Below are 27,000 nucleotides of genomic sequence, written 5' to 3'. Positions count from 1 at the left end.
TAAGAAGAGTGATCAAGTGAAAAACAGAAATCTAAGTCACACATTAATTTGGGATTTCATTAAATACCTTTTGTTATTGCAGACTGTAAACAAACACTGTGATGAAGGTTAACCATGTTATCAGTTTTAATTCTCAGTAAATACTGGTGGAAGTTCTTTCTTCATGCGTATGTTTCATAATTTAATTGAAGAAATCAGAGGAGTTTTGAATCTTATTTAAACCAATGTAATTCAGAGAATTTAGATATGTTTAATGACAGAAAATAATAAGAAAAGAAGTGACATGTTTTTCTTAAATTAGATCTATGCCAAAACTAGAAGTGAAAATAACTGCTGTGTAAGACTGACTATGGTCAACTAGTTTCACATTCAAAATCCAAGGTTCTTTAGAGTATTAGTAAATAATAGCATCATAGAATGGTGGAAGTCAGAAGGACCTTTACAAATCATCTAGTCCAACATCTGGTTATAAGTAAGGACATCTTCCACTAGCATAATAGAATGGTTTGTGGTGGAAGGGACCTCCAAGGATCATCTAGTCCTCCATTGCAATGAGAAGGAATGTGTTCAACTAGATCAAGTTACTCAAAGTCCCGTTCAACCTGACCTTGAACACTCCCAGGGGTGTTGCATCCACAAGTTCTCTGGACAGTCTGTTCCAGTGACTCACTGCACACATCGTAAGAAATATCTGTTTTATGCCCAATCTAAATTTAGTCTCTTTCAGTTTAAAATTGTCCCCTTTTCTCCAGTCACTACAGACTTTGATAAAAAGCCACTGTACATCTTTCTTCTATATTTTATGTATTGAAAGACCACAGTGGGATCTTCCGGAAGTTTTACTTTCTTCAGGTTGAAGAGCCCAAATTCTCTCAGCCTTGTTGCACAGCAGAGGTGTCCCAGACCTCCGATCATATTTATTAAATTCCTCTGGACCTGCTCTAACAGGTCATTGTTTCTGTTGTATTGGAAACCTCAGAAATTGATACAGTAGTCCAGGTAGAGGTCTCATATTCGAAATATTTTTGGGTTTTTTTCTCTCCTGCCCTTATCTCTTCAGTGTAGTCAGTTATAAACTGATTATCAGCTGCAGTTTCAGAATGCAAAATTTTACAGCCCAAGGCACAGACATATTTGAAAATTAATATGAAGTATTAAAATAGAGCTTCTTGGTTAAAATATTACATTAAATTCTAAAGTGTTGGAAGAATTTTTCAGTATTTGAACCTTCTCCTGCAAGTTGTCAAGAACCTAGAATGTGACAAAACCTAGAATAATGTACACGTAATTTAATCCTTAAACTTTCTATTAATAAAGCACAAGGAAATTTGCCACAATGAAGCAAAGATCAAATTCTTATAATCTGTAATTTTAAAGTTATGCACTAGAAATCAAACTTTAATGTAAAATAATCTTATTTAATAAATAATGATATATTCATGTATTTGGAAATTTGAACTGTTTTAATAAAAAGTAATTTTACAGCTAGCATGAATCCATATTTGTTTTGGGGAAAAATCCTCTTTAGATAAAAACGAAGGCTACTTATTATAATTTTTCATAGTGTTAATAAGAAAAAAATATTTAAAAATCTAAATTGTGAATTGCAAATATAATTTAAGAAATAGACAAAACTATCAAGGAATACAGCCTAAAAATACACATTAAAATATCAAAGCAGACCTACTGGAAATAGGACTATTCTATAGTATTTCTCCTATTAAATTAAATAAGTGTTGAAATATGAAAGTGTTGGGATATTATGAGGGATGTAGTTCTAGTTCTTGTTTTTCTACCTACACATAGGAAACCCTAATCAGATCTAATTAATTTTTCTTAATACAAGAAGAAAAATTTGACATAGGAACATTTTAATGTTAATCATAATGAATCAAATTGTACAGAATAAAACTCTTATTTTCTTTAACTGTACTGTACCAAACTATAATTCTTAGTAAAATGTTGAGATTTTATTTTCAAAGCTTATATCTGAAATGCTTTCTCATTATGAAATAATTTTCAGTTCATGACACAGAATTTCTGTATTTTGCATCTAAAATATGCTAAACCATCAGCTTTCATTATTAGCCTTTAAATTGGTTTCTTCATTTTAATGCATATTAAAACATTAAAATTTGCATGATTGTTGATATTATTCATAATATATAATATAAAATACTTAACTGAGAAAAGATACAGCATACTTGTCCTTTTAGTATATAAAAAAGAATTAAAAAAGGAAATGCTAGATCAGTGAACATAAGGTAACTAAATTTTGTAATATCATCCTTATGACACTTTCTTGTCACATGACATTGAGCATTGAGAAGGAGTTTTCATGTCCCATTGATATATACTAGCATTCAGAAACCGTTTTCAATCATCATATGCGCATCAGGTGGAGTCAGAAATATTTTTGCAATGTAAAATTTCTCATAAATGTTGCAAGGGCTGTAAATAGTCTAAATATCCTCTGTTTCATCAAGATTAAATGTCAACTGAGAATTTGTTACACATGTGAGTAAAGGATGGCTCATAACTAACTGTAAAAACAATTTAGTTGAGTCTGCATGAGGTAATAAAAATATGTTCTCTTCGACTTCATCACGGTCTACAACTTCCTGATGAGATTAAGACGAGGGGCAAACACTGATCTCTGTGGTGACCAGTGGCAGGATCCGAGGGAATGACCTGAAGCTGTGTCAGGGGAGGTTTAGGTTGGATATTAGAATAAGGTTCTTCACCCAGAGGGTGGTTGGGTGCTGGAACAGGCTCCCCAGGGAAATGGTCACAGCTCCAGCCTGACAGAGCTCAGGAAGTGTTTGGACAATACTCTGAGGCACATGGTGTGACACTTGGAGATAGTGCTGTGCAGGGCTGGGAGCTGGACTCAATGATCCTTGTGGGTCACTTCCAACTCAGCTTATTTCGTGATTCTTTGATTCCATCACATCTGATGTGATTAGTAATTTAGAAAAAAATATTTCTATAACCTTCAATCAAAGGAGATGGTGGTTAACCTTCCTAAAACAAAAAAAATCGAATAATCCATAGTAATAATTAGACATTAGAAAAGAACACATGATTTCGCTTAGAAGAAGAATATGTGATTTCTATTTGGTATAGCAAATAACCTATTTTCATTTTCTCATCTTAAAATTCTTTTAGGCATGATGTTAAATATGCCAAAACTGAGCTGTTATTGTGGAGACTTTACAAGTGTAGAATGATGTGTAGGCCCTGTTGCAATTTTGTCATAGTCTGACTAAATTCTACTAGAAAATGTAAGATAGAGATTCCCAAAACAACAAAAAACACCCTTGATCTAGGAATTTTTTTAATGATTTCAAAAATATGAAGCAGACTTTTTTCAAACTAGAGGGTTGTTAAGTCACATAAGTACCTTGGACATAAATTATTTTGAAAGCTTATCAATGATTTTTGCTATAATTTGGAACTATTTGCAATTTCTTTTTAAACAGGACTGGAAATCTGCTTTACTGATCTGTGTCACATAATGAAATGGGTAAACACAGAACAGCCTAACTTTTCAGTCTGTGATTTTGAAGCAGACAGCTAACCCTTTTACTTACATGAGTGTATTCGTTATTTGTGAAATAATTTAAATACATAGTACCACACACTTAAACATAATGGACTAAACCAAGTATTTTCTCATGCACCATAGTTTTCAAAGCAAAGTAAGCTAGTTCTACTCTTTTGCCTTCACTATTCAGTTCTGTACACACTTCATTCCCAACAGCATTTGTAAACATAGTGCCAACTAAGGCAGCAGAACATTTGTTTTTCTCTGCATGTAAGATTCCAGGGTGCTAACTTCCCACAGAACCCCTCTCCAGTGAGTTTGTCACTTTTGGTCTTTTGCATATTTAGAGTTTACAAATCTGTTTACTATTTCTTAGTAATAATTGTTCTTATTACTTCTATTTAAGCCAGAAAACCTGCATTGCAGATTATATACATATTACGATTAATTTTTTCTACCTGATTCTTGAAATATTTCATCTTTATTTCAAATAGTGTAACTAGCTACAAAGTAATGCAGATATTCTCTCAAATTTTTTGATATGTTTGACATATTTTTTGTCTAGAAGACATTCATTTTGTATGCAAGTTGTTAGAAAAACAGATGGGCTATGGGGAAGAAACCAGAACAGTGGAGCTCCAAGAATTCTAGAATTCAACTCTTCAGCACTGAAACTCAGGAATATAATATACCTTAATCTCTTTTTACATAGAAAACTATCTTAAAGTTCTCTAAAAATATAAAGCTGATTATCCTAAGTAAATATTAAAAGATTCAAACAAATGAGCTTCTGCTCATACAGTGTGTTACCTAGAACTTCCTAAAAGTTCTTACCATAGTTGGAAGATTTAGATGTATAATCTTAGATATTATTATTACTTTTTATTGATATCATTATTACTGCGTTAATTATTCTAACATTTATATACAACAGATAGTATTTAACATTATTAATTTATTTGTATATAAATACAAACATATTTATCATTAATCCTCTACCTTAGAATTTTCTGAAACATTTATATCTGAGGCAGATTTTAGCTGTCAGGCAGTTTTGAAGTGATGTTTCAACATTTCTAGAATTCAGGAAAATGCTTCATATCTGTTCCAACTCTGGTGATATCATAAAACTAAGAAATATTTTATGAACAAGAGTTATACACAAACAAGAAAATTGTCTTTGCAATCAGGACCTTGGTTTTCCTCAGAATTCCTTATTTTAAAATGAAAATTACCAAGGTTTTGTGCTTGCCTTTTTTCCCCCTATTTTATTTGATAATTCTATTATCAAAATTTTAGCATGGTATTAGGGGAATTTGAGAAAATTATAATTATTTTTCTGTATTCCTATAAAATAAGTACAAAAAAAATTGTGCAGGATCAAGTAATTTTGCAATTATAGGGACCCACAGATATATATGGGGATTTAAAAAAACTATATATATTTATAAATTTATTTATAAATACATAGAGACATGCTTTATAAATGCAGAATCATAATAATATTTCATACTTACTCTAATCTTTGTACTCTAAAATCTAGGTGATACAGCTGGTTCTTGTGGTGATCCAGGTATCCCAGGCCATGGGTCAAGGGAAGAAAACAATTTTAAAATTAAAAGCACGATACATTTTAGCTGTGATGTTGGATATATCCTGCATGGCTCAGAAGAAAGAACGTGTTTGGCAAATGGAAGCTGGACAGGAAGACAACCTGAGTGCAAAGGTAAGTCAAAGATCCACTCAGTTTTTAAACTGTGTTATTAATACTGTTGATCAGAAGACCAATTTTGTATTGCCAATTTTCTGTTCCAAACAGGGTGCAGTTATTTTGGACTGACAAATTTTTTCAAATAATTTTTGCACTATAGCAGCGGCTTGGCATCAGATGATAAATTTGAAACCAGTTCCTGGCACCCATGAAACTGTATGTTTACAAGAAAAAAATAGATAAGACTTTAGAACTCAATTTTTTTATGAATATTGTTTCGCTCAAAAATGTCAGCATAACCTGACCTTTAGTAACAACCATATAGCACCTGAATTTCAAACAAAACCCCTAATTTTAAGAAAATGTCAGTGTCAGGATTTCTTTAGATTTATTCATCTATGTATAAATGGTTGACTTAAAATTTCATTTAATAATACTGTTGACATTATTTTTTTTCAATAGAAAACAAAATGTTGAAACAAGTTTATTTGTAAAATATAATTCTGGAAATTTCAAGGTAGACAAAGAAAGCTGTAACAGGACATTTCTAAAGAATCATTTATTGCCTAATTTATCTATCATTTACCTTGCTTCAGAATAGGAAATAATTCCCAAGAGATTCTTTTGCAAAACAAAGTGTCTTGAAAAGAAGAAAATAATTTGAGGACCTGTACTCTTATTTTCTACTTTATCGCTATTGACTGTGTTATCTGTATGAACTAGTAATTTAATTTTAAAAACCTGTCTCATAATATCCTTTCTGCTGAATGATTGTCAACTTTACACTGCATTAAAAATATAGTGTGCATATATATATTTATGCTGGTATCGAAAGGGATATGCTTTGCCCAACTGTACCAGCTGCTATTTTCCTTTGACCTTATCTATTACAGAAATAAATCAGCTCTTATATATTTTAAGATAGTTTTGATGGTATATCTTTTTTTAAATGATAAATATAATGATAAATATAGTTCAAAGATAAATATAGGTGTGGGTAGTGCATGCATAGGTATATTGTTCTAGTTTAGGTCATCTAGATTAGATGTATATGTATGTAATCACATAAGAAGGACACATTCAATTCCCAAGTTGAACATTAAAGAACTGGGATACATCAGCATTCCACCTGACTGTGAAGTTGACTCCATTCAATGCTTTGAATTAGGAGAAATATTTTGTTGGTGCTAGAAACACAAGATTCAAATTAAATCTACAAATATAAATGTAGATCAGATTTTTTTTTTTTTAATAAATTGAAGGTGTTTTTTTTGCAGCTAAACTGTCCTTTCACTAATGCAGATTATAAATCTAAATTTGTAGGGTTTGTTTCTCAACAAATCAAAGGGGGAAAAATAGTAATTTATGCACACAGTTTTTTACTGTTCAATGTGCCTTATCAGTAGGTGGTGAAACTTACGTTTTTAAGGATGACAGAATGGATTTATACTGAGTAACACTGCTGGAAGAAGGATTGTTCCTGCTCCAATTTTTCCCATTTCAGAAATCATCTGTACTACGTTTTGAAAATATTCCACATTTTCCTTTATAGCTGTGCAGTGTGGTAATCCAGGAACAACTGCTAATGGAAAAGTACTTCGTATTGATGGAACAACATTCTCTAATTCAGTAATTTATTCATGCATGGAAGGATATATACTTTCTGGATCATCTGTAAGACAATGCACTGCCAATGGAACATGGTCTGGGTCCTTGCCAAACTGCACAAGTAAGACACATTTCTAATGAATAGTCTTTGTTTTTCCTCTCCTCCGAAATTAATAAATAAAGTAAAATATAGAGGTCTCATGCCAATAAATTTTCAGCTTTTTCTTGCACTATTTCCTACATAATTTTGTATGCTAAATACTTTAAAAAATATAATGCTATGCAAATGTGAATAATATGATTTTTAAAGGCAGAGTGTAGTAAAATGTGTAGACTGCTGTTTCAGTTTAAGGCTTACATGATCTACCTACTTTAATTCTTTACTAGTATATATAGTCAGTCTTGTTTATGTTTTTTGGTATGACATATCCAGAGATTTTTTTATTTTAATTGCTTTACTTCATCTTGAAAAATTAGCAGTATATTTTTCTGTTCTTCCAGAGAGTAGAAAATAAAAACCTTGTAATGAACACTTGAGGATTCTTTTCATAATGAAAAGGTCTTTCCAAGGTCAAAACTATTGTCCCATTTTGACATATCATCTTCTGTTTGCCCTCTTCATTAACCTTAAAACTCTTTTGGCTACCCAACTAACAGAAGCTATTACAGCATTTCTAACATTCATAATGAGCATTTTGCAACACTTTATTTTCAAGCCCATCTGTTCCTTCTTTATTACATGTCCTAGTTCATCTTTTAGTAGTAATTATGAAAATTTTACATTTATGTGATGCAGGAGACTGCCTATCATTTTGAAGAAACATATCCTCATCAGAGTTATAGCAAACTGTTTTTTAAATTTTGAACACACTTACAGCAACCCAAATAGAAGCTAAAAGCTAGGTTATAAAACTTGTTGTGTTTTTAAATCCATCTTTAATGGATTTTTGCAGTCATAAAGCCTGAGAGAGAGACCAGTGTTTTTGTTTATTATTTTACAAATTAGAATGAGAACCAGATTAATTGTACCAAAGATAAAGGTGGTTTGTGATGTCAACTGCATCTATATTTTTTCTTGTATTTTAGAATAACATTTTACTGAAATACATGCCAAAACAGTCTTCTCAAGACACATTACTCAGGTAGAAACATGAGATTTTAACTTGAAATATGTTGATGGAGGAAGTATCATAGTAAAACAAAGAGAAGGAGATTCAAGATATACCACTTTTGTTTAGTCAAGGCGTTATCAAAATTTAGAGGGTTTAGAGCTGACACTGTGAGAAGAGAATAGTGCAGATAATTTTATACTCCTTTAAAATTAAGTCTGGGAGCCCTGGGCAGTGTACTCAGACAGCACTGACACATGTGCAATGTCATGCCTAGACCATAGCAAGCTATAATAGGATTTTCTTAGGAAAAGCTTTCTTAGCAAGCTATTATAGGATTTTCTTAGAAAGAACCAATGCTACCATTTCTGCATCCAAATAGAAACAACGTTCTTGTGAGAGCTTCTTGTTGCACTGCTCAATAAAAAGCAAGGCCGTGCAGTCAGCAAGGTGCAATCACTGAGTGCCTGCAGCAACTCTGTTGCCAGGAGCTGGCTGAGGCTGTGCCTGGACAAGAGATCTGTGTGGCACAGCACAGCTCTGAAGGCCACCCTGGCTGTGCAGCACAGGCCTGGGACTCCCCACCTCCACTCTATTTGGATTCACTGGCTCTCAACAGGAAATGCCCTTCTGGTCAGCATCACTGCAACAGTTTATGATGCTTTTGCCTAAAATAGTGACTTGAGTGAAGGTGGTCCAACTGAAATGAAATAAGCATCGGGGGAAAAAAGGGTAAAGGAATTAGGTTTATATTTTAATTCAGTCAAAACAATAGTATAGCTGTAAAAATATTGAGGATTATTTCAGTAAAATTTACACATTAATTATAGTAAATGGGATATTTCAAATAATAAAGTTTCAGAGTATTTTAATGTATGTGTGTAAATAAGATAGGCAGTTCTATCTTTCCCAGTTCTATATTACTTAAAAAGTGAACAGGAAAAATCTATGGCTTTTTAATTTAAAAAAAAAATTAAAAGAGTGAAAAAAAAAAGAGTATTGAAATTACTCTGCTACTAGGTAAACTAAAATAGGCTGATCTCCAGTTTTCTTTATCAGTACACTAGCTACCTGTTTTCTTTATCAGTACTATATATATCTTAGATTCTCAGGTCCTGAGGTCAAGGGAGCTACACCACAAATATGAAGTCATGGATTTTTGTGACTTTGGAGATCCAGATCCAGAAAGGGTGACATTCACATCAGCCATGCTTTGGCATTGAGTTAGAAGTGGCCAGGATGTGTACTCTGTCCAGAACACTGCTTCTCACACTTTCCCAGAAGAAATAGCAATGCTGTTGGGTGATTTTAAGTTTACTGTAAAATAAACCATAAACACATGGGATGCTATATTTCATATGAACTAGATTTTTCCCCTTTTCACTTTTTTTAGCATTACCACTAGTGTTCTCTAGACTTCTTACTCTAAAAACTGTTCCAGAAATTGATAGATCCAGTTGACCAGATCTGAGGGGAACTTACCTGTTTTAACATTATTCTCAGATTACAATGATATAAAACTTTTTATTAACTCCTTATGAGTATTTTATTTTGTTAGGAAATTAAATTATCTCCTGACACTAGAAGTCATAAAAAGTTTTACAGCCACTCCAAGACATTAAAGTACTATAGACCTAGCTTTTATGTATGCCATAGCCCATGTTTGGGGGTCACCTGAATATTCTCACCTGTTTATGTACATAGCAACTATGCGAGCATTTATAAAGTGAGAAGCTTTTGCAGGCATACATTTTAAATTTTCCAGATTTTGTTTCCTTTCAGGATACCATAGAAAAGTAAAGTAAGTAATGGGCATCTACTTTTTTAATAATGGAACTGAATTGATAGGAAAATTTTAGCATATCAAAGGGTGGTAGTGGCATATGTATTAATTCTTGCCTTTTTTTCTTTTTTTTTTTCATATTGTACTCTTGAAATTTTGTCAATCAAAAATTGTACAGTACTTTACTACTACTGTTGAACTAAAGTATTAATGTTCTCCAAATATAACTGTTATATAGCTCCACATATGTTTGACAGCTAATTAGGATGACATATCTTTATGTTCTTTTGGTGGAGATAAGATTTATGTTACTTTTTTATTCTCCTTTTTTTTTCCCCAATCAATGCCTAGTTTTTCATGGTTTTTTTTTTCCCCTCACATATAGATAAATCTCACTTAGATTTTAAAATATGTTCCTCAACTATTTACTTGCAGTCATCAGTTGTGGAGATCCAGGAGTCCCAGCCAATGGCATGAGATATGGTGATGATTATGTTGTTGGACAAAATGTTACTTATATGTGCCAACCCGGTTATACAATGGAAGCAAATAGCTCCTTAATTCGCACTTGTACTAGCAATGGCACGTGGAGTGGAGCAATCCCAACTTGCAAAGGTACATCATTTATTTTGCTTGTCAGCTATTTCTTCTATGACATTTATCTACACTGTTTGTTGCAAATTGTTAACTTATTGTGTATTTCCACAGAAATCAAAACTTACTTTTAGTATGAATATATTGAATTGATTTCTTTGGCTGCAGAAACAATGACTTCATCCTTTGCTTCTTTTCTCTTTTATATTCCTACAAACACAGTGTATTGAACATCTTTTTATAGTTCTGTAGAATAATTTATTACTTTGCTGTATGGTTTAGATTTGTTAATTGCAGTTAGCATGTCATAAGAAAGTAACCATATATATGTCCCTGCTTTTACAAACAGAACACTCAAACATGTAAAAGACACCTCTGGGAAAGATCTATATATATATACAAACTGAACTTTGTCAAAGGCAAATTCATCTGAATTGCTCTGTCTATAATACTAAGATTTTTTTTCCCGATCCCTCCTTTATTAGACGGGCACCTTTAAGCATCACCTTGCTACCAAAAGACTAAATCCTTCTTTCAAATTTCCCAATAAAGATTTTCTATGTCATGTTATTTTCTCTACTGTGGAAGTCGAAAGAATTAATCTCAAGTTATTCCTTCTTTCTCTTCTTCAAATTGCATACCTGATTTTTATGTTTTTTTTGTTCGTTGGGTTGTTTTTTTTTTTTTGTTGTTGTTGTTGTTGTAGATGGGTTTGGGGTTTTTTAATATACCCTGTTAAAATTTTAACAGAGAAAAATCTGAATGTAACTGAAAGACAAACTTATCTGTCTGATCAAAAATATTTTCTCTGAGAAACTCACTTGCTCAACTCTAAAACAAATTCTCTCTAGAGGAATTCTTCTCTCTCCTTGATACTACATCTGTAGAAAAGCAGCGTTACCATTTGGTGTTTTCTTTCTAGGTCACACTAAGTCTATCTGAGCTCTATTCTTTCAAAACTTAGTTACCTTTGTACTTACTTTTTCTTATCTATCTTCCTTCTGTTTCATTTCAAGGAAACAAAGTAACATACCTGCTAAGCAGCACTCATTTTCCTCCCATGAATTCATTTGTCAAACTAGATCAAATTAATTTCAAATCTCCACCACATTTGCAATTACTTTTCTTGCTGAACACAGTTTTCCCAATATCTTACCAAGTCCAGTTTAATTCTAATTCACCTTTGACAGTATCAATTTTTAAGTTATCTTCCTGACAGATTCTTAAGGATGAAATCCTTAAGACATTTCAAGCATTGAAATCCTCTTAACATTTCACTTTTTTTCCTATTTGCATTGTGCTCATAGATAGCCTCAGTTTCAATTAAAAAATTATTTTAAAAACTGAAGAATGGACATAATGGTCATATTGACCAAGAGTCTGTCTGTGTCCAAGAATGGCTGTAAGTCAACAGCTAGAAGATCGTAAGACAGAACAAGTGTTTTTGATAAAATTTCTCAACCTCAAATTCTTATGGTCTACAGGACACCTAACCGGAACCAGGAGACCTAAGTCTGATTTGACTCAAGCAGAATCATACAAATAAAGAATTTTATTGTCAATTTTAACTTCGAGTTTTTGATTCCTTCTGGTTTTGGGTCATACATATTTAAGGCTTGTATAAGTGCTAATTAATAATCCTGTGAAGAATCTTTAGTGTTCTCAGAATTTCATTCTACTTTACATTAGTTTGTGTAAGTACACTAGGTAAGTTAATAATGTAATTAAAATAATGTATAATATGCAATATTGTAAAATGTATAACAATTAGTTTTTACTGTCAGAATGAAGTGTCAGGGTCCTTTGGTACTATTTAGTTAAAATAATTGGAAAATGAACTGGGCAGAAAACACATGCATATTTGTCACTGTGCCATTGAAAGAGAAGATATAAATACTGCTCTGCTATGCCAAGTTGGAAAAGTATGCATGTTCATCTGCAACTAAATATTCAAATATTCTAACACTGTCTTTTTTGCAGACTTGCATTTGTAATATACTTGTAGTTCTTAAACTGAGAATGTTGTGGTACATATTGATGTCTAAGTCTCTGACCAAAATAGAGAAACATTCTGGCTTGTGGCTGGGTATTGTTTTGTTTTCCTTTTCTTACCCTAAAATTCTGATGTTACATCTATTTTTTTATACTTCTTCTCTCCTTTCCCAATTATCCACCAATATTTCCTCCCTTATTAGTCAGCTCAGAAGTTAAAATATACAGACCCTTTTAAAAGGACTAGTTTTGAAGCTCTTTGAGAATGAAGACAGAATTCTGCTGCTTAGAGCACTTATTTTGAATTACTTTTTTAAAAATATCATAGAAGTGTGGCAAAAACTATCATGTCCTTTTCTGGAACAAAACTAAGGTCCCAAGATCTAGATTTGATTTACTGACTGGCAAAGAATTATTTGATACTAGTATTCTCAAACAGCCATGAATGCTGCTGTAAAGGATTTTATGGCCTACATAACTGAGATTCTCACAATGAAGAGAATAATAAGAATGTCAAAGTGGTACACAGTGAACCCTATATGGTGCATAGTGAATGCAGGTTGCATTCAAATACATATTACTCATCACCTAGTACCTCTGAATTCTTTTAAGCCTGCAAGATGACAGCTGTTCTAAACATTAGTTTAAAGGTTATGGATGCAGCATTTAACTTCCTCCATTGTTGTGACCTGTGTGTTCTCTGCTTGATTTTTAATCACCACATCTTCTCATTTATCCCAACCTGCTTTACCAGATTAAATTGTATTTGATTTTTTTTTGCTTTCTTTCTCTTTTGCTAGCACAGTTTGCCCTTTTGTCTATCGCATTCATTCTATCAACTTAGTCTAAATTTTGTCCTTTCCCTTTTTGGTTCAGGTTTTCTTTCATCTAATTTCCTTAATACCTTTTCCCTTTAAGCTTTCAATTAAGAGTTGTCTGTTACTACAGTACTCTCCAGTGAATAACACTATTATCTTTATCATAACAGTTGTATCTCTTTATTTCTACTGCCTTCCTGTACTGTTTTTCAGTCCTCTTGCCTACAACCAAATAGGAAATATTTCTAATTTTTCCTAGGAGACCTGGCAATTACAAAATATACTGAAATACTTCTTGGCCCTCTTAGAGGTAGAAATACTAACAGTTTCAAGGAATTGCAAATCCTTACATTTTCTCCCTATTGCTGGCAACTAGATGCTTTTTGATAATTAACTACTCACAAAGCAAATAGTAATCAAACTGTGCTACTTAGAAACAGGCTTTCAAGTAATATTTTGGAACAATTGTCCTGGAATGTCATCCCTATGCATTAAATCTAGCAAATACATAAATTGGTCAACAGGAAGAAAATATTTTATTATTGTAACGCTATAAAATATTTTTGTCTTAATGGACAAAAAAAAAAATTGTAGTAGATTACCAGACATATCTTAAATATCATACACATCATAGTTTCCATACTGATTTTTAGGTAGTCTTCCTGTTTGGTTTGATGCAGCATCCTGATTTATTTAAGACACTTCATCAATCATCCACTGCCTCCTAAATGAAGGAAACCAGACATACTAACTTCAGGAAATGTGGAAAGAATATAGTGAGAAAGATAACATGCCCTGACTATATTGTCCTCTAAAAAAAGGTGAAATTAGCCCATATGGTTCTTCCAGTAATTGTGTACACTGGGGATATTTACAGCATCTGGGCCTAATTATTTTGAATATTATTGCAGCTGTTACCTGCCCAACTCCTCCGCAGATCTCTAATGGAAGGTTGGAAGGAACAAACTTGGACTGGGGATTTAGCATTAGCTATGTCTGCTCTCCAGGATATGAACTCTCTTTCCCTGCTGTTTTGACTTGTGTTGGGAATGGAACATGGAGTGGTGAAGTACCTCAGTGCTTACGTAAGTATTCACATCATAGTCTGTATTTTGCTGTTCAACTATTATGGTTTTCTCCTCTTTAATGTTTTCACTTTTTTCCCCCTCCCTCCCCCAGTAGCTCAATTAATTTCAAACCTGGGGCAATTACAATCCTCCTAAAAATTTCTAAAATTTTCAAAAATTTTAATGTTTCTAGTAGATTGAGAAAGTCATGGGTCATCTGTAAAATCTGTGTGAGCATATATGAGTCCTTAGACATAGACGCAAAAAAAATATTACAGGTAATGTGCACAACATAATCCAAGGCAAATCAAGATTAAAAGGTGCTGTCTTGTTTTCAGATCCAACTACATATGTGATAGGGTAACTTTCATTATAATCTCTTTTATTTCCTCAAACTCATCCTATACTTCCTGTGATGTCACAGAGAATTTTTTCTGGCTGTAATGTTGACTAGGCCCTGGATGATTCTGTGACAATTACCTATTTTTAACCCTGAACTAAATTAATCTATATATTGCATGCAGTAAATTTTATTAATCTGAAAGTTATAAATAACATTGATGGATTTTTGCATTGCTACAAATTTCATTATAGTATCCAATCCCGTACATTAAAAGTGATTGTGATTCTTCTGAGAGATATTAGATTGATTGCACTGAAGAAGGAGGTTTTGTAGTTATTTGCAGAATAATTATAGCATTCTGTAATGGTCTTCAAAAAGGAGTCTAACTGGAAGAGGATCATATCTTATTCATGGCTCTGAAATTTATTTTGAACTTGCCAAGTAGCTGTGCTTGCCAGGTAGCTTGCTAAATGTTGCAAAATGCACGTCTCTGTTATTTTACTATTTGTTTTCATTTTTCATCTCTTCCAGTCAAAAATTTTCTCCATTTTGGCTATATCCCAGTTCCATGAAAGCATATAAAGATCATCTTTTATTTTCCTTTTTTTTCCAATTACGTTCTCATATCATCAACAACTTCTGACTGCTGCTGAGACTCTGTGTGCCAGAGGTGGAACATGATGAAAGACATTTTTTCTGGAAGAAAAAGAACGAGACCACTATTGCTTAAATTCTCTATGTAGAGCTCTTTTAGAGTCCACTATACTGTGAATATCAGAGACTATGAGAAAATATTTTCATGATTTGTTCTTGATTGAAAAATGGTGTCCTTTATTCATTTTTGGATACTGCAAGCTATTTATGATTTTTAAAGTTGGAATGCTCAATACTGCAGTATACTCTGAAAAGTGGGCTCTATCTTTAAACTTTTTTAAAGGTATATTTAGCACAGAATGCAGCTGCCTGGGAATTAAAGGCTATTTCATGCAGATTACATTAACTGAAAGTTGTTGATGTGCAATGGTTATCCATTGGCCTGCAAGAGAAAACAATTGGCAGCCAGCGCTTGTTGAAGAGCTTAAGCTAGTTGCCATCTGGCAGAAATGAGGGGGAGCTGGTGAAAGTCATTCTCAATAAGCAGTTCCTGACATCAGAAATATATTTCCTAGCTTGGTTCCACAGAGCCTGTAGCTGAAGATATGCAAGGTACAGTTATGACATAGAATAATTATTCAGAATGGAATATGACGATGTCCTTGGTTGAGTATTTGTCATCTATATCCCAGTAAATTTGTTTGCTTAATTACTCATGCAGTAATTTCAGTACTGCTGGTTTTATGTTTAGCAATAGATGGCAAAAATGTAGACCTATGCCAAAAAATTCCTAACTGCAGATATAACTTCAAATCATAGAATTATCACAGAATATAATGAATTGGAAAAGACCCATAAAGATCATTGAAGTTTGACGAGCCTACCCTCTCAGCCCCCCAAATCACCAGGCCAGCCCAGATATATGGGGCCTTGAGGGAAGGCACGTCAGGAGATGGGCACAGGTACAAAAGAGGCTCCAATTCCCGATGTGGTTCTCCAAGCTTGTTTAGTCCATGAGATGGAGGGAAAAAGAGAGAGCGAACAGGAAGGGTCATGGCCTTATCTAGGCTCTGGACAAGGAGGGCTTTCTGGCTCTCCGCCAACCCCAGGGGGGCAGGAAGGAAGGGACCCTGTTTATCTGATTCCAGTCACAGGGGTCCTCGAAAGGGAGAATAGTATAGCTCGAGCGCACTGTAACAGAAGTTCAGCTGCTGGCCCAGCACAGAACAACCCAAAGAATTGTATCCATGTACCTGAGATTTCCCCATCTACCCATGTCCAAAGATCTCTCAAAACCTGTCAGGCTTGGTGCTGTGACCACTTTCTTGAGCCTGCTCTGGTGTCCAACCATGCTCTGAGTGAAAAACCTTTTCTTGATATACAACCTCAATCTCCCTGACCTTCATATCATTCCCTTGGGTCTAGTCACTGGTTACCACACAGAAGGGATCACTGCTTGTCGTTTTGCATCGTCTCGTGAAGAAGCTGAAGATCTCAATGAGGTCTTGCCACAGTCTCTTCTCTAGGCTGAACAAATCAAGTGACCTCAGACACTCCTCTCAAGGCCCTTCACTATCTTTGTTGCCCTCTTTTGCGTACTCTCTAATAGTTTTTCATCCTTGTATTGTGTCACCCAGAACTTCACACAACATTCAAGGTGAGGCTGCCCCAGTGCAGAGCAGAGTGGGACAATCCCCTCCCTGGCCCAGCTGGCAATGCTGTGCCTGATACCCCCAGGACATGGTTGGCCCCCCTGTCTGCCAGGGACTGCTGGCTCATATTCAACTAGTCACCAAGCAAGACCTCCAGGTGTCTTGCTGCAGTGCTGCTCTCCAGCAGTGTTTTCCTATTCTGAATGTACATCTAGGGTTGTCCCATCCCAGGTGCAGTGTTCTTGTTAAATTTCATATCGTTGGTGATTGCCCAGTCCTCTCATTGGTCTGGATTTTTTCCTAGGGCACACATGCCTTCAAGTGGGTAAACAGGTTCTCCCAGTTCACTGTCATCAGCAAACACACTTCGTATACCTTTGAGTCTAGGTATTTTAGGATTCTTCTGGACCTGTTTGTACCAGCTGTGTGGTATTCACAGTTAGCATCTGGCAGGTTAAAGTCCCCCAAAAGGACAAGAGAAGTTGATTTAGAGGTCTCCCTTAGTTCATTGAAGAATAATTTGCCAGTGGCAACATCCTGACTGTTGTAGACAGTCCTATAGTAGACCCCCATAACAACATCTGCTTTGTTTGTGTGTCCCTTAGTCCTTACCAAAGGCTCTTAACATGCCATAATGTCTTGGTCTTGGCCAGGACAGGGTTAATTTTTTGCAGTAACTGGGAGGGGGCAGGGCTTAGTCCCAGGTGTTATTCTATAACACCTCACATCACTGCCAGGTGTGGGGGAAAGGACTCCTGTTTCTGAGGAGAAAGGTGGTCCTTCCAGTCAGAAAAACATGACTGTGGTCAGGTCAGATTGAGTTCTGCAGTAAATATTTTGCAAGTAAATCACCCTCTCTTTTGTATACTTTTGTAATTAATATCGTTGCTGTTTGTTTTCTTGTCTCATTGCTGTTGCCAGTAAATTGTTCTTATCTCAACCCACTATCTCTGCCTTTTGTGTCTGTAATTCTCAACCCCAGCCCGACACAGACCAAGAGGAGTAAAAAGAGAGCAGCAGGGTGCTTTTGGGGAATCACGGTGGGTGACCCTGAATTGGGAAGTACCATTCCTAAACCAGGACACATAACAAACAGCAAGCTCTGACACCCCTCTCCCCTGCCTCATCCCCCACGTCATTTGCCCTGCCTATCCCTCCTGAAGAGTGTGTAACCCACAGGACTGATCCCACCAGCTTTTGCTTGTGCCAAGGATGTCATATTTCATGGACTGAGTCAAGGCTTCTAGGTCCTCATGGAGAAGACTGAAGGATCTCACTAGTACTAAAACTGTGGCATGCCTTCCCTTTGCTTATCACAGATGAACTTGATTTTGTCCCTTTCCCTCTTCCACTGTAGATTAAAGCTCTACTGGTCAGCCCTTCTAACTCCTGCACAAAAAACATTTTTCTCTTCTGAGAAGAGAGTGTTCTGACTGCCACTGAATAGCAGTTGAACCAATGTTGTATAGACCATAATATGATCAAACCCCCCAAAGTTCCTCTGACAACACCATCCTCAGAGCCATCTGTTGATCACTTGAGTCTGCCTGTTCCTTTTGGTATTCTTCCCTAAAACTGAAAGGATCGAAGAAAACACTAGATGTCCTCCTGATCCTTCAAACAATTGAACTGAGGCCTGAAATCTCTTTTGGTTACCCTTGGACTTCTCTTTGCTATCTCATTGCTGTGGCCATAAAAAACAGCAGATAATAATCACAGGGTTCTACCAGACTAGAGAGTTTTCTAGTAGTGTCCCAGGCTCCAGAGAGGCAGCAGGCTTCTCTGTAAGGTCCGGTTGGCATATTGGGTCCTCAGATTACCTCAGAGGGGTTCACTTGTAAAAACCACCATTCTTTTTATTTGACAGAGGTGGTCATGATGCAGGGGGTAGGTTATTTTGCCCTCCAATTCCAGAAGGACCTTAATCTGCATCTTAAGTTGTCAGTCCATCTAGTTCCAACACCTCATACCCATTTTGTTAGGGCACTTGGGAAGATGAGGCAGGCTGGATTTGCCTGTCCCTGCAAGTAATAACCTACTTCCATTTCCCCTCCTCTCTTAGATCCCCTCCTTCTGCCTGGTGGTGAGAGGGTAGGGGATCCTTTGTTTCGTGTGTCGTGGTTGGCTGGTATATTCATCTCAGCGGTGGTAGAATATGATACCACAAGTCAATCTCCTTGTCTGATGCTCCTCAGCCTGAATGCCTTCTCAAGAAGCTCAGTCACCAGGCTGAGCATCTCCTCTACCTGGGCACATCTTGGACAGGTGTGCTTACTGCTGCCATCAGACATTGAAAAGAAGTGTGTTGTTAATCCGTTAAATTTCTTCTAAGAATGAAACTAGCATCACAGTCTCAGTGCTATCAGAGTCCTTAGGAAAATACTTCCATTGAGAGTGGAAACAGTCATAAAACTTCCAGTTCACTGCAACTTTAGTTTGTTCTGTAGTCACCTGTTCTAGTATCAGAGGGAAACTGATGTGTTTTACCATGACACTGTTTTCTATACTTACTGATATAAGAGGAAGATATTCAGTAGATATTCAATGCCTAGGTCAGCTTGACTGACAACTAAGTGGTGGAGTTTACTTAGTTTTAGAAAAAAGGAACAAATTCACCAAAACCTCATTTTTAAATGTGAAAATTGTTTTACCCTTCAGAGTTGTTGTTACTTTGTTGGTGCAAAGAACTGTTAGGAAACAATTTCAAATCCCTGTGTTAAAATTTTTAAGTGTTTCATGTATTCTCAAATTAAGACTCAGAATTTTTTAGTGAAAGTATAACAACCATGATCTGTCATTTACAAATGAAGTACACTGTGTGTACACTATGTGGCACTATCCCCAATCCATAGATCTTTTCAGAATTTGGCCCAGAATTCTGCACACAGTCCCCTGTCACCTAAAGTGATGAAATTGCATATATTTCTGGTATGTTGCACATTTAGCCCTTTTTCTTCACCAGTGTGGGTGGGCACAGATTTCCCATACAGTCAGTGTCTGAAGAAAGAAGCAGAGAGCAGGAACATTTCATGTGAGCAGTTCCTTTGGAAAGCTTAAAGCATGGGTGACAAAGATAGAAACATTACAAATGTATTTTGAAGATTGTTGTTTGAGAGGCATAATTTAACCTATGTTTGTAGATAAGAAAGATGGAGCAATAAATTCCACTGTCTGTACAGCATATCTATTTAGAAACATTACTGAATATGCACAAGTTAGGGGGTTTTATTATTACTATTATTACTATTACACAATTTTCTGCCTGATATGAAATTAGACTACACAATACTGGAATTCATGATGTGTCAAGGAATAATATAGTCTGATGACATAGGGTTTGCCATAGCTGATTTAATTTCCTGGATCAGTTATTCAAAATCCAGCTTCTGACATTATTCAATACTTTTACTGCAGAATGGCAGAAGAAGGCCTGTAAATTTGCTAACAGTGCATTTACTCAGTTATGACATGCTATAGACATAAGGAATCCTTAGGTGATAGGAATAAGGTAAAAATATCTATTTAAGAACAGATTTTTATGAGTGAAATTTATCCTGTCTAATAACAGTTTATGAGTATCTGACTTTTAGATTGCTACAGAAGTTACTTTTTTTTTTTTTTAATTTCATTATTGTTAACTGTTCTAACTTTCAAGTACTGTAGTTCCATACATACCAAATCTTACCTTTCAGTGAAGGATGAGGAAGCAGGACTTTATGATTCCTAAAATCTATCTGCTAAATCCTTTAGTCATACAAAAATGTTGAGCACTGGGTAGGTGGCAAGAAAGCCACCTTTCCCTCATAGGGGACGAGGGAAGATTGACATGAAAGTTTGATACACTCTTTGATTGCTCTCTAAAGATTTGCAGATTGATGTGGTTTGGGGCATGGAGGAATTGTGAATATTTGGACTTTAATAAAATAAGTTGTCAATTTGATTTATTAAGTGTGAAGTACTGATCAAGCACATATATAGTCATTTTGAACAACTATCAGAACTAGTACAATCTAGCAGACTAAATATTATATAGCTAGTCTCTCTGAATTCCTATTAAATGTTTCCATATTTGACTCATGTTTAATAAAATAAATACAAAATTTGGAGTAATTTCTTCACTTCAGTCAGTTAAGTTTTTTGTTTGGTTGGTTGGTTTTTGTTTGGTTTTTTTTTGTTTGTTTGTTTTTTTGGTTTTTTTTTAATAAATGCCACATTCAATTTCTATCATGTCTTTTTTCACAGCAACGTTTTGTGGTGACCCTGGAATACCTGCTCAAGGGAAAAGAGAAGGCAAAAGCTTCATCTATCAGTCAGAAGTCTCTTTCAGCTGCAACCCTCCTTTTATTTTAGTTGGCTCTAGCACCAGGATTTGCCAAGCAGATGGAACATGGAGTGGTTCTTCTCCTCGATGCATAGGTATGATTATGCCCATGAATTTAAATTTCTTTTAATGCTTATTATTCCTCTTCTTGCTAAGTCAATTTAGGATTTTTCCGTTATTTTGAATTATCTTGGTGTTATTATACTAAGAATCAAATCACTTTATTTTTGTCTTTGTGATTGGCTTATTGCATGTTGCTGATCAAGCTTAATTTTGTCATACAATCATGTATTTAATTAAAATACTGTAATTTGTTTTGTCTTTAATATATTGCAATTTTTTTTAGAACCGACTCGTACAGCATGTGAAAATCCAGGAGTCCCAAGGCATGGGTCACAAAACAACACATTTGGCTATCAGGTAGAGTACACTTTTTTTTTTTTATTAACTTGCATAAATATTTAAATATTTTATACTACCTCAAAGTCTAGAAACATCTGGTTAGAGGTTCAGAGACTGCTTCTGTAAGAGTTGTTTGCTGCTGTGTTACTCTGTTTCCTTATTTCTAGCTGTTAGATTACACTTAACACTGTGTTCCTATCAGCAATGCACTACATGAAAAACTCGTGATCAAGTTCCCCTTGATTTCACTTTGAAGGCTTTCAGTATCTCCTGCCAATATATAATGCTTCCTACAATTTATTAAATAGGCTTTTTTCTCCTTGAAAGTATGTATACTGTGTGTCAAACTGCTAGTATAGACATACCCTAAAACCAGGTTTTTTTTCTTGAGAGAAAATCTGTTTGGAACCACAAATGAATTATAGAGTCCCAGACCTGTTAGGAGAACTTCTAGTCCACTCCCCCTTCTTAAAACAGGGTCAGCTAGAACAGGTTTATGAGGGCTGTCTCCAGGTGGTTTTGAATATTTGCAGAGATGGAGACTCAGCAGTGCCTCTGGGCATCTTGTTCCAAACTGATCACCCATACAGTGAAAATGAACACTTTTTTCTTAGTTTTAAAGAGATTTTCTTATGTTTCAAATTATACTTATTTCTTCTTGTTGTGTCTCTGGGCACCACTGAAGATTATTTGCTTCTGTTGCTTGTCCTGCCCCCAGGGTTTTTTTTTTTTTTTTGCAGGCTGGATAACCCCAGGTCTTTAAGCTACTCCTTGTATTTCAGATGCTATAGTCCCTGAATCAATTTTGTGGCCCATCACTGGACCAAATATTGTCCTTGTCTCTCTTGCCCTGGTGAGCCCTGCACTGGACCCAGCACTCACTTGTGACTCACTGGGGCTAGGAGAGGAGAAGAAGCACCTTCCTTGACCTGTTTTCACTGCTCTGCCTGATGCTCCCTAGAGACTGTTGACCACATTTTATACAAGGCTGTGTTGTGGCAAATGGTGCTTACATATGTTTCTTACATATTTCTGTTCAGAATCGTGAAACTGAAAATTATTTTGAACTGCTGATTTTCTAATTCACACAAAGCACTTATGTCAGTGAGATGTTTTCATGAGTGAATGGTTTAGAAATGCAAAATTGTACCTTATAATTTGCTAGGAATCTTGTGAAGAGAGAGCCTAATCTATCCTGCAATATCTGTGTTTGATGTCAGGGCTGAAAGCTCCAGGCATATGAAAAGGGATAAACAGCAGCTCCTAGCAGTACCTAGCAGCTCCACAGCTGTTTGGGGTCTCTGTCTAGTAGGAGGAGAATAAAAAACTGCAGTTGGCTGGAAATGCAAGAATGGGCTGGGTGAAATTTGTACAAATTTGCAAAATTAAATTAGTTTTTAAAAGCAAATTGTAGCTAAAGACTTCTGAAAGTTTCATGGCCAAAAATTTCTTTGGTTTATCATTTTGGTGGCCTTTATGCAGTACTACTCTGGCTTGGTTTTTAGCAATATTTGGGTTTTCAGATTGTGCTAGATCACGATCCTATGCAAGTGATAATAAAATTGCCTAATTCTTCTCTAGGAACTAAAAGTGCAGCTTTGTGCCATGATAGGATAAGTAGGGGCAGACCTTTGGCTAACTTTGTTTAGTTATAATACAATATTATCCTAGAGGACAACTCTTTATTGAACTTTGTATCAAATAAATAATTTATTAAGCATTTGTTATAATTTTATTATCACAGTTTCACATATTAATCAGCTTTCATTGTAGAAGGTAAGGCAGTCTCTCATTTGTGCTGTAGTTGTTGTGAGTAAAATATCACTCACAGCTCACATGAAACTGTTAAAATATCAAGCAAAATGTCAATTAACAAATCATTCATAAAATAAGTGTAAATGCTGGCAGAGTTTACAACCCTGTAAATTCTAAAAAGAAAAATTTAAAAATTGTAAATAGTTATAAGGTTAGTGCCCAGTATTTAAGGTGTATGTGCTTTGGTCTCCTTACCCAGCCAGCAACTTTTTCTCCTGCTCACACAATGAATTTGATTTTATGTAGTAACTGAATGTGCAGCTTCTGGTTAGTCTAAGTATGATTGCTTAGTTAATACATAACAGAGTAGAATTATCAGTCATACAGATGAAGCTGAGCTTAGTTCTTGATTGGGTGGAAACAATTGTGAAAATGATTTGTTTTAGATGAGTTATTGTCTGTAGATCCCAGAAAGAAATTTTGCATTATCATATATTGTATAATGTTATGACTCCTTTAAAATCACGGAAATATTGTTAATTAATGTATATTATGCTATAATTAGCTTCCTGTGTGAATGGAATAATAGGGATTTTTGCTTCTATCCATAGCAGGAAGGTAAAGAATAATTATAAATTGTTCCAAAATACAAATGTGGGTTTTTTGTTTTGTTTTATTTGGGTTTTGTTTGTTTGTTATAGTTCTCTTAGATACTTTATATTTAAACTAATATTAGTAGAGTAACTTAATTAACTTAATTGTCAAGGTTTAAATTTATTTCTCTGTCTCATAAAAAATATCAGCTATAGCCTCACACTTAGAATTCAAGACTTCATATGTGGAATCCTGTTTTAAGTACGTTTCATTAAATAGCACTGCTTCTTCTTTTATCTGACAAAAATCACTCACTGACACTTGCTTTTCACAACACTGATGTCAAGTTATGAGCTTCCACAGCACCATTGCTTTGTTCCTGTTTTTTCCTCTACTCATGATTATCTGTTTTCCTATCTCATTGATTGCACTGAAAGTTCAGGCAAACAGAAGATAATTCTAGGCTTGACTAAAAGGCGTGTCTAAACCTGACCTCCTGAAACCTACAATAACAAAAGCATCAGTATCACCGCGTCACATTTGAATGATATTTCAACTATTAAAAAAGAGCTTTGTAAAAAAAGAGGCAACATAATTTTGCATGGACTTTATTGTTCAGTACTGAATTCTTCAGGCAGAAGCAGATCATGTTTCTTATGTGCTCAAATAACATCAAAATACCAGTTTAGTGCTACTTGGATATCTGGCATGACATGGAAATGCTTTAATCATTATGAATATATAAGTCTAGGACGTTTACCTTTCATCTGAGCCATTTTTATTTGACAGATCTACTTCAGCAGTGTGTTACAATGGAGACAAAATAACTTTAGAACTTAGCAAATACTGACTTCATCTGTAATCTGGAAAATAAATGATTCCTTGGAAAGAAACTGTGGGGTTTGAAATACTTCTTCAGCTATATTGCTAGAAAAAGAAAAGTGCTTATAGCACTTCCTCTATAAGCTATTGTAACACAAGGTATTACTCAATTGAAGAAACAGTTTAGAACTGCTTAGATCAGTCAGTCATCTATATAAGATTTACTACTTCTCATGCTTTTCCAACATGTTTTGTAGAAATTCACCTATCTTCCCTTATATTGTGGCCTAAACTGAGCCAAAGAGCAGTCTTAAATTAAAAAGGAAAATAGACACAATGCAGTAGTGATAGCCCTCTGCTAGCTCTTGGGTTCTATTTTATGAAATTCTATATGAAACTTGATCTGCAGATGTTGAGCAGCCTTGCAAATAATCTCCTTCTGTGAATGTAATGCTTATAAAAACTTCAGTGTTGATTAAATTGTAAGATGAATTTCCAAGAGAAGTGTTGTATTACTACAATATAGCTCTCTCCATTAGTATGTTTGGCACCACCACTGCGTCAATGAAAATGTAATTTAAGCCATATCAGACACCATGTATTTTCCTGCTTCTCATTGTCCTGAGGTCTCTGGTGTCAATGTGTCAGTGTCACAATCTGGAGTGCTTCACTGGCACAAATATGATTTTATGATTTTTCTTTTTCTTTCTTTTTTTTTTTTTTTTTGTTACTCAAGTTTTAACTGAGGTTATTTGTAATGTTTCTAACACACTTTTACACCACTCACACTACAGCTCATTATTATACACACATATTTCAATCTGTACTATAAGGTACATTTCACCTATGTTATATAGTTGTTCTTATTTATCTCTGAAATCTGATCCTGTCCAGGCCCGTATGTCTTTAAGGGTGAGTTGTTCACAGCAACAGATTCTCCAGTGCTAAGACTGTATTGTATCTTTTATCATAGTCACACTGTAGTCTTCCTCACAGCATCCTGATGTCTGCATTTCTCAAGGGCTTTGCTGTCGTTCCAGCACCAGGCCTATATTTCCCTGTACCTCATCACATTAGTGGGAAATATATCATTCTGCACATACTAGATTCCTTTTTCTGCTATGGATATAAATCTGTGGTTGTACCATACAAAGATAAAGAAAGGCATAAAACCTGATAGCTACCTGATCCAGGAAATTTAAATTTTACAGCTAAAGCAAGTTTAGAAACAAAACAAAACAAAACCAAAGCAAACACAAAACTCCAGGCATCTCAAGACTCTTTCAGACAAAGAAAGCCTGTCAAGCTTCTGCCCAGCAGTCTTGCAAACTCAAAACCCTGTTATAAGAGCAATAATGTATTAGTGGGTTACCAAACTACAGATATAGTGAAGACTTAATTAGGCATATTTTCATTCACTTAAAATGTGATGCTGAAAGTTACTGAAGATAAATAATTGGCATTCCCTTAGCTTCTCAATTCTTCAGCACAAATTACTGGGGATAGAGAAATTTATTAGAGTATCTTCATGTTCTTTGGTGAACTGAAATCTAAGAAAAAAAATTGACTGTAGAGTAACTCATGAGAGTTAGAAGTATCTTCCATTCTTACAAAAATATAAGAAATAAGAAGGATAATAACTTATTCTTTTGATAATTGTTATACATTATTTTCATATTATTTGGTGAAAACATTATCTAGAGTACTTTATAAATGGATGCAAGTTGATATTTATGCATTTTCTTATCAGATTTATGCATTTTCTTCTCAGATTATCCTGTTAGAGAATAACAAATATACACTCTTTGGGGTTTAGCAAAAAAAAAAAAAAAAAAAAAAAAAAAGTTAATTATTATGTTAATTATGGGAATATCCAAGCTATAACTGACACTATAGAAAAGTCAGCTATAGAACACACATCAAGCACTATTTTTTTTTTTTTATTGGATGCAAATGCTGTTGCCCAGAGTACTAATGCTTCTTCTTGAGCTGTAGAATAAAACTTAGAACAAACCTGAACATCTCAGGACTGGGAATTTTTTCAGCATAGACTACTGTATTGTAGCGCCATCTGGTGCCTCTGCCACAAGAATATTGCAAAGTAGACCACGAAACTTTTTAAAAATTACTTTTATTTGTTTAATAATTACTATACATATTCTATGTAATTAATATAATATTTTTATTGCATATTGATTTTAATATTAGTTTCATTTATTTGTAATCTTGAACAGCATGGCAGTACTTCTTAAACATATTCATCCCTTGGGCAACTGTTGCATTTTTGA

General features: G+C 34.8%; 1 protein-coding gene across 3 annotated transcripts in view; it reads left to right on the top strand.

Moving 5' to 3' along the window:
* The window catches only part of CSMD3 (CUB and Sushi multiple domains 3), a 587,056-nt gene that overhangs the window by 539,229 nt on the left and 20,827 nt on the right, over nt 1-27,000 (top strand). For all 3 annotated transcript variants that reach the window (XM_053944919.1, XM_053944910.1, XM_053944900.1), the window contains 6 exons: nt 5,091-5,273; nt 6,811-6,987; nt 10,194-10,373; nt 14,074-14,247; nt 21,061-21,234; nt 21,486-21,559. In XM_053944919.1, the coding sequence (XP_053800894.1) occupies nt 5,091-5,273; nt 6,811-6,987; nt 10,194-10,373; nt 14,074-14,247; nt 21,061-21,234; nt 21,486-21,559 (962 nt within the window). The remainder of the gene's footprint in view (nt 1-5,090; nt 5,274-6,810; nt 6,988-10,193; nt 10,374-14,073; nt 14,248-21,060; nt 21,235-21,485; nt 21,560-27,000) is intronic.

The sequence above is a fragment of the Vidua chalybeata genome, chromosome 1, assembly GCF_026979565.1.
Source record: "Vidua chalybeata isolate OUT-0048 chromosome 1, bVidCha1 merged haplotype, whole genome shotgun sequence".
In the NCBI taxonomy this organism is placed as follows: domain Eukaryota; kingdom Metazoa; phylum Chordata; class Aves; order Passeriformes; family Viduidae; genus Vidua; species Vidua chalybeata.
Note: the sequence above shows the minus strand (reverse complement) of the source record. Positions and strands in the feature narration are given on the sequence as shown.